This window comes from Amia ocellicauda, chromosome 13 (genome assembly GCF_036373705.1).
Source record: "Amia ocellicauda isolate fAmiCal2 chromosome 13, fAmiCal2.hap1, whole genome shotgun sequence".
Classification (NCBI taxonomy): Eukaryota; Metazoa; Chordata; class Actinopteri; order Amiiformes; family Amiidae; genus Amia; species Amia ocellicauda.
The window spans coordinates 33,835,437-33,844,268 of record NC_089862.1 but is presented as its reverse complement, the minus strand read 5'-3'; the positions used below and the strand labels follow the sequence as shown (position 1 = coordinate 33,844,268).

Sequence of the window (8,832 nt, the reverse complement as noted above, 5' to 3'; positions counted from 1 at the left end):
TGATCTGTGATGGTGTCTTTATCAATTGATTTTTGATCTTTGGATCCAGAGGACGGGGTGGAATTTGTTCTTCTCCTTTAGAACATAAGAACATAAGAGAGTGTCCAGTCGAGAGGAGGCCATTCGCCACATCGTGCTCGTTTGGTGTCCATTAATAACTAATGCCTCGGCTCCACTGGCTTAAGCGTCCGTGTCGTGCCATGCCGTGTTGGACGCATCCGTCCTCAGACGCGTCCCATAGCTTTTTTTGCAAAACCAGGCAGCTGTGAAGTTCGTCCCTCTGATGGAGGAGCAGCGACTATGGGTTTGGTTTGTTTCGTTTTAAAAACGGAGACAGAGAACAACACTACGAGCACTACTCGTACTCGTACTCGTACTACTTGTGTGTCTGTTTTATTCTTTCTGCTTTACATGACTGTAAACAGCGTAATAAATACACGTTTCTGTTAAGAGATTTTAGGAAGAGCTAAACGTGTAGACAACATTATATTCAGACAAGCATGTTCATATAAGAATACGGTTCCATGTGCAATAATAATACTAAATCGCAAATATGTATTGTTATCATTATCGTCATCATTTGTGCTAGTATATATGTATTTTAAATGGCACAGCGTGACTCACTTAATTTATTACTCTTACTACAGATTTGTAACTGCAAATGATACTTTTTGCTGTATTATTTATAATTTACTTATCAGATGTCCTTAACCAGGGCAAGTTACAGTTGAAACAAAATACACACGTTTCACGATTAATCGGCCAGATACAATATAGCAGGTCAACTAAAGTGCACGTCTCAGTCATGGCGTTTATGGACGCATTTATTAAACCAGTCCTTATGTTTTAGAGGAAACCCAGATCTGTTGTATTTATCTATTCATTAATTTAACTTGTAAATGGGCACACGTTAACTGAATCGTGTTCGCCTTCTCACTGACTGTCTCTGCGGATTGTCCTGCACACCATTCACACAACACAGCCTGAAACACCGGCCAATTATTCATAAAATATTAAGAACATCGGCTGCTACCGCTTTGATTATTATCCTTCAGTTTATTTTTAACTAGTCACGGCACTGCACCGGTCCTATTAAATCCAAGTTTTTAATGCACTCGGATATTAACTGTAAGCAGTCATTGTTTCTGTACGTGGATTTCACTCCATGCTGCTAATAAACTTGTAATTTATTCGTGATCGCACACACCAATTTCCATTTGTGTCCCCGGGTGCGTGTGTCCCTGCTGATCTGGAAAAGCTCCTCTGGTTTGATGTGGTCGATGCCCTTCATGATTTTGAAGACTTGAATCAAGTCCCCACGTAGTCTCCTCTGTTCCAGGGTGAGAAGGTTCAGTTCCCTCAGTCTCTCCGAGTTTTGACGAACTTTAGGAAGTATAAAGAGGTTTGTATCGGTTTGTGCGTCTCGCACTGCTGCCCTTACGCACCCTAGAGCTGTGATTGTCTTTGCAGTTTCTTCACGTGCTAGATTCTTTATAAATTGCCCAAAATCCCAACATTGGTCTTAAACAATCCCAGAGAGATGGTCTATCTAGATCTCGGTTTCAAAAATAGTTTCTCCTTCCTCGTCTTCTGCAAACCGTATTAAAGTTCCAAAAGTATTTGCCTTGCTCTGCTAGGTAGATTATTTTCTTTAGCCTTTTGATCTGGCAGTGAGTTGTTCACAGTTATTAGTGAAAAGGAGTGGGGAGGTAAATCATATCGCCCGAGCTCTGGAACCGCCTGCTGGAAAAATTGACTTTGGGTCAGTCGAGGCCTGTTCTTTCCAGAGATCGTATTGTTCTTTGCAAAGCTATCATTACAAACATGTTTTTGGCCTCTGATTTGATTTCTATTCTGCGTCCGCTGTCTCATTATTTGCTCGTCAGATAAATCTCACACTCAGTTTTAAGAGTCGTTCTGGAGGCGCAGGACCGCTGGCTTTGGCCCGAGCGTCTCATTCCAGCAGGGGTCTTAATTTATGTCTCCGAGTGGAATCGCATCAGTTGTGATTGAGTAATTGAGCGAGCGGTAGGGTTAATGGCCTGGCATAGAAAAAACCTGGACGAACGCTGCCAAACCCTGTTGTGTGTTCAAGCTGTTTGCATCGTTGTAATCGGGTTTATCTGTAATTTTTGCGTTTGTTACAAAAGTCAAACATATTATTTTTCTCTCTCGTGTCTCAGTCACAATAGTAATATAACCAGATAGTTTTGACTTCTGTAACAGTGGTATAGTTTCAATAAATCTCTGTTACTTCCAACTAGTTTTAGCTCACGTTGACAAAAGTATTCGATCATTTCAAAGTTTCCCAGCGTCTCTAGGATTGGTTGAATATTAAAAAAAGGTGACAATATTCACTTACAGACACATTTATGGTGTTTTAGTTTTATGCTTAGAAATAAAACAATATCATTCCAAGTTCGTGTCGAGGCCAGAGACAACACCTAGGTTTGTTTCGAGGACTTGAGTTAACGTTCGTACCTCCCCTCTGCCAAGGCCAAAGTTTATTGATCGGGAACAGTTGGATGTAAATTTCGTTCTAATGAGAAGCAGCCTCGCGCTCTTGGGTTGCACTTGCAAAACGACGAGGATCAGATACATTTTAATACCTGTTGTAATGTCAAGATCGCATTGTGAAGAACTGGCGAGTGAAATATGAGGATAGATGCAAGAAAAGCAGAAAATCTGAACCAAAGTCATTACATTTATACATTTAGACGCTTTTAATTTGCACAACCTTAAAATACATCTTTGGATTGCATGCTAATGGTCACACAAGAAAGAATATGAATCGGGTCATTAATCTTGGATATTGTCGGTAGCCTGAAGTCTTGCCAATTAAGATGATTTTATGTTCTTTTATTGCAAAGTTCCTTCCCATCAATTCCAGTCTGTAACTCCTGTCCTTGCTGTACATCTCCAAAATGTAAACAGGCTTTTTACTGGACAGATAGTGTTCGCAACCTGCATTGGAACATTTAAATATAAGGAGAAGAGCTAGGTGTGCTACTTGTACAGTTTCAAGTTAAACACATTTTTCTACGGATGCATCTTCACAAAAACCCTTCTCTGAGCAAGGAGTTAATGTAACAGTATCAACGCCTTAAAGAACAATCTATCAACCTCCAAAAATCTCTAGAAACTATCCTTTAAAGGGAGCTCTCTGTATTTGTTCTGCCTTGAGAGATCCAATAATTTATCCAGCAGTGGCTTCCCTTCTGTCCGGAGCCAGACTGCAGAGTTGTCCACAAAGTGGTGCCGGAGTCGTACCGAGTCCAGCAGCTCCCTGACCATCCCCGAGGCCCGTCTCAGGTACTCCTCTTCCTCGGCGCCGGCTCTCTCCAGGGTGTCCCGGTGTGTGAAGACAATGAGGGCGTGCGTGGTCCACTCTGGCCCGAAGAGTTCCTGCAATGAGAGCAGGGGTTAGTGACACTGCTCGTTTACTTGAATGAGATCGAGCTGAACTACTTTGCGGTCGCTTTTGTCGCTCAAAGACTAATGTTTCACTGAACTGTCCACAGAAGACGGGTCTTTCAGAGACCTGGGTAAGGGTTGGTACTCCATAGAATATTTTAAGAGGACAGAGGGCTGTGTACGTCTCTGAAGGCGTTGGGTGCTGTTCGTCTTGAACCCAACCTCCAGCCTGAAAAGATGTCTGTAATTAGTTATTCTAAGGTTTTATGTTTCCATATGACAGACTTAATACTCTGTGATGCTCGGGACATATTTGCCAAACAGCTGCGTCTTTTGAAGAGTTTCCTCTGTTGATAAATCACAAAAAATAATTCAAAACAATAGAATTTTTTTCCTCTAATCTCCGTCAGTGTGACGTCGTGAAACAGATCTCGTACGGCTAGATTTGCTTTTGAAATGCGTCACCCCGATCTGTCCAGCATGTGGGTCAAGTTTGATGTCTGCTTTTCCTCCCCAAGATGTTGAACGGCCAGCTGGCCATCTCGGAGTATCAGATAATTCGGGTAGCAGGAATTCGAGACACAAACCTTCACTCTTCACTATAAACACAAGGGTCTTAGCCGGGAAGAGAGAGACATCCTTTTGTAATTTCACAAATTTAGCTGCAGAGAACAGACATAATCACGAAACCCTTTTTGCCGGGCCGGTGTTGACAAGGTTGTTAATGAGGAAAAAGAGTTGTGATGCATAAACATTTCACAGTTGTGATTTAAGAGAACAAAAAAACTGTGAGAGAAGGGGGTGGCAAATCTGTTGGAATTAATTTAGTATGTTTATGAATAATGGCAAATGTGTTTATCAATCTATCAATGTGTCACCTTAGGACAGGTTACTGGAGGACCCCCTACCCTGCTGGATTTTGTTCCAACTGCGCTCTCAATTACTTAATTAAGGGTCCAATTAAGTAATTGAGAGGTGGGTTGGAACAAAACCGCACAGGGAAAGGGGGTCCCCAAGGTCCAAGGTTGGGAACCACTGGTTTAAGACCTGCAGTGTGTGCCACAGCACCCTGTCAATCTGGGTATAATGACTGGTCTGAAACAGAGCTGGTCAGTAACGCTGTCCTCTCTGCTGCCAACTAGCTTCGCTGAACAAATCCCATACTGTCGACCGCTTGGTGAAATTCCACCGAGCTGACAAATCAGGTTTCCGTGTAGAACGAACATAGTTAAAGCAGAAGGCCGTCCTGGTGGGGCTGGAGTAATTAGCCATGCTTTCTGTGGCTAACTGGCGTTGTTTGTTAAGGCTCTGGAAGCAATTAAGTAGTATTAGGACTGTTATAGAGTTCATTGTTTTCAAGTAACATACCCGGGCGCTCTCATCATCCCAGCGCAGGTCTGATTGTCAGCGCCCCACAAACGCAGTGCCTTCAGCCGGCCATTGCTCAGCAGCTGCGTTGGCACAGCGCGGCGTCCAATTAGGCGTCGGTTTGTGTGATTATGAATTCATTTCCACGTGTAATTAATGGCTGTGATAACAATCATACGATACCCATTTCATTAGAGTTTGTCTTAGATCAACAACAACAAATACTTTGCTTGTAAATCATTTTTAAATGTCAGAACAAAAGCTAAACTGCTGTGTAAGTACAGAAGACAGCTTTGTATGATTATATATGTATATCATATCACACACACATTTCAAAAACCATTTGCACAAAGTAATCCAAGAATTAGCATATAGCCGTCATACTCCATATCTGTTGTTATTCCTCCTCTGCAGGCTGTTTACTCTCATCGATAATCAACGCCACTTTGCAGACAGACCCCTCTCTTTGTTCACTGTTTCACGTTCGTGTTGGTGGTCTCTGTAAAATAGGTGCCTCCCTCCCTCCATCTGGGAGCACACACCCCCTCTGAGAGTGAACGAGGATCGCTACACTCTACCCGATCACCGGCCTGGCGTTCAGTAAGGGGCGTCACAGACAGACTGACCTCTAAAACCTCACTCGGGAACCCTTGAAAGAGTCGGCTCTAGGCTTCACTTGTGTGCGCCTCCCTCAGAAGATCCCACTCAATCCCCCTCGCTTCGTCTCCCGCCCCAAGCCCGGCTCACCTGGGCCAGCCACACAGCATGGCGGTCCACCCCACACAGCGGCACGTCTGCCCTGAGCACCAGCAGCACCAGGTGCACTCGCCCTCTCCGCGCCACGGCATCACCGACAGCCCGCTGCACGTCCCCGTCGCTCAGGAGGCAGTGGGGACAGGCCGGGGTATCCAGCACCCTCACGCTCAGAGCCGCCTCTCCGCCCTGCCGGCGCAGGTACCGGGGAAAGGTCTTTCCGAGCAGCTGGCAGGACTGCGTCACCGAGCCCAGCGAGGGACGGCTCTCGAACTCGTGGCTCCCCAGCAGGGTGTTCCCCGTGGCGCTCTTCCCGCTCTGCGGACCCCCCAGCAGCAGGATGTTGAGAGTCAGTGTGTCTGTGTCCGTCGCCATCGCCAGCATCTTCCGGGTGCTGGGGATCAACGGCAACAATGGCGAGGTTGTATTTACTGGTTTACAATCATCTACTTTTGTTATCTATATCCGTATACAGATGGGTGACAAATTAAAGGAAAAACCTGAATAAATGAGTGCAGGAACATAACGAATGTAGATGCCTCCAAACAGGTTCACTGCATGATACAATTAAGCAATTATCATCCTATCGTGCTCTGTGGCATGTATACAAATACTGAGCAGCCCAGCTGACCTCGATTTTGGATCAAGATGGCGAGAGGAAAGGATCTAAGTGACTGTGAAAGAGGGGCATTATTGGGGCACGAATGGCAGGAGCTTCAGTCACACAGACGCTCAACTGGCTCGTGTTCTGGACAAGTGGGCGACTGCCTGTGTGGGACACCAAGAGAACGGGACAGGCCTGACTGCTGCACCCCTACAGTGAGGGGGTCCGGAGGCTCTGTTATGCTGTACGGGGCATTTTCCTGGCATGGTTTGGGTCCACTTGTCCCCTTAGAGGGAAGGGTCACTGCAAATCAAAGTGATTCTGAGTGATCACCTTTATCCTGTGGTGACACATTTCTCTCCTGATGGGAGTGTCTCTTCCAGGATGACAATGCCCCATCCACAGGGCACGAGGGTCACTGAATGGTGTGATGAGTATGAAAATGATGTGAATCATATGCTCTGGCCTTCGCAGTCACCATATCTCAACCCAGTTGAACACCTATGGGAGATTTTGGACCGACGTGTTAGACAGCGCTGTCCACCACCATCATCAAAACCCCAAATGAGGGAATATCTTTTGGAAGAATGGTGTTCATCCCTCCAGTAGAGTCCAGTAACTCGTAGAATCTGTGCCAAGAGCATCGAAGCTGTTCTGGGGCTTGTGGTGCCCAACACCTCACTGAGACACTTTATGTTGGTTTTTCCTTTAATTTGTCACCCGTCTGTATGTTATAGTAAATATGCTTCAGTGAGTTTCATCCCGTTTCCATAGAAATCCACAATAAACACAATGGAACCAGTATCTAAGTTGAACAGAAAACAATATTTTTGATTAGCCGAATATTAGCTGAATAACATTAACAATCGCCCTACGCAACCCCACCATCGAAATGCAGTTCACAAAGCTTTCTTAAGGTTCCTCATTCACCTGACACTAACCCTCTTTGAAGCACAATTGTACGGTATTTGGGAGAGGAAAGTGAGCCATAAACAGCTGGCAATAACAAACGCTGAACAATATCTCTGCATATCCATCATTTGTTCTAACTCGCTTGCTGAGTTGTGGATTTCCAGCTGTTGGCATAAGTCTGACTGCCAGTGCATATATAATGAGATACTTCCTTCCTTAAACCTCTTTACTGCCTCTTCTTTAAACGAATACATGCTATAAAACAGTATACAGCCAAACCATAACAAAATGCATTAAACAACAATACGATAAGTACTAGATATGACAATAATGAACCAGGGCTTACCTTCTATGAGTTTGAAAACCTCAAGTTGTCATAATGTGCTGGAGTACTTTGACGCGCTGTTTGCTCTGTACCTGCTGGAGAGATCTCCCTGGTGTTTGCTCTAGTTAAAGATTTACTAATTTCCCTGCTGACTGACATTGGCCAACTGGTGTCATCATCGCAACAGCCTGTCAGGTGAACGTGCAGCTCAAGAACAGAGATCGATATCGAGGTATAATAGACGGTCAGAGTCCAATCTCTCTCGAAACAGATAGAAAGGAGGCCACTGTTGCTCAGCTCAAAACAATTTCAATGCTGTACCAATCAGGAACTGAGGAAAACCTCCACAGTCCAGGTTGGATCATAGATTTAAAGTCCAGGTTCATCAGCAATCGAAAGCAGATCATCTGAAGGTGTTAGTCGTGGTTCAGTGTTGTGTCTTGATTTAGTTCACAATTAATTTGCACTCACTCTTTTGAACAGTCTTAATACAAACATACAGACATGAATTAATAACCTATATCTATTTATCGATCTATCTTTGTCTTTGTTTTGTATCTAAGTAAATGACATTACAAAAATGAATTCAAAGGTTGTTTTTTGGCTTATTTATCTGCAGATTACAGGTGAACGAAAAGGGCTTTCATTTGTCATCCTTACACATTCATCATATTCACAGAGGCACAGTGCTGATCTGAGACGGATTACATGAGAGAATGAGTGTGTGTGGAAAAGCTCGTCACAACATCCTGAAACTGACGGACGCGATGTTGTGTCTGCGAAATGAGATGTTTAAGGATGACCAACCATAACACAACGCTATATTTACGGAATATGTTGAGACTGAACGACATGTGACTCCGGTTTCCTTCTGGATGTTTTTGGATGTTCGCTGAGAGTAGTGGACAAACAACAGCGTTAGCAAAACATGTGGTATCCCCATGTTTGATACGATTATATCAAATGAAAGAATGCTGGCAGAGCTTGCAGTGGTTCTTGTACATGTTTATACAACATGGGATCAACAGCTATTAATGCTGTGAATTTTCTGTGCGTTTTTTGAACATGGAAGACAATGTATCTGTCTGTTACTTTCCGATTGTAAAAAATTTATTAATGATAATGAGTCTAAACCATCCCACTGATGTTTTAGGTGTCAGGTGCCTGTTAATAAATTCAAATAATCGTATCAAGGGACATCTAAAACATTAGAACATAAGAAAGTGTCCAATCGAGAGGAGGCCATTCACTCCATCGTGCTCGTTTGGTGTCCATTAATAACTAAGTGATCAAGGATCCTATCCAGTCTGTTTTTGAATGTTCCCAAATTGTCTCTTCAGCCACATCGCTGGGGAGTTTGTTCAGATTGTGTGCCTTGATAAAGCACATGAATCCTAAAGAAGGTGTCCCTCAGATTGTTGGTCAGGAGTTCCTCTAGGGGGCAGCAGTGGTTGCT

The 8,832-nt window shown here is 44.0% G+C and overlaps 1 protein-coding gene across 1 annotated transcript; it reads right to left on the bottom strand.

Annotated features, from left to right (window-relative positions):
* Positions 1–2,699: 2,699 nt before the first annotated feature.
* LOC136766841 (GTPase IMAP family member GIMD1) lies at positions 2,700–7,486 on the bottom strand. The gene is made up of 3 exons (XM_066720676.1): positions 7,398–7,486; positions 5,530–5,929; positions 2,700–3,405 (listed from the first exon to the last, which is right to left on the bottom strand). Exons 2-3 carry the CDS (start codon positions 5,917–5,919, stop codon positions 3,136–3,138), a joined length of 660 nt encoding a protein of 219 aa, XP_066576773.1. The 5' UTR covers positions 5,920–5,929; positions 7,398–7,486; the 3' UTR covers positions 2,700–3,135.
* Between the last annotated feature and the right edge of the window lie 1,346 nt (positions 7,487–8,832).

Coding starts and splice junctions, on each gene's coding strand:
- LOC136766841 (XM_066720676.1), bottom strand. CDS start 5,919: ATGCTGGCGATGGCGACGGACACAGACACACTGACTCTCAACATCCTG. Junction 3,406..5,529: donor ATGCTGTGTGGCTGGCCCAG/GTGAGCCGGGCT, acceptor CTCTCATTGCAG/GAACTCTTCGGGCCAGAGTG.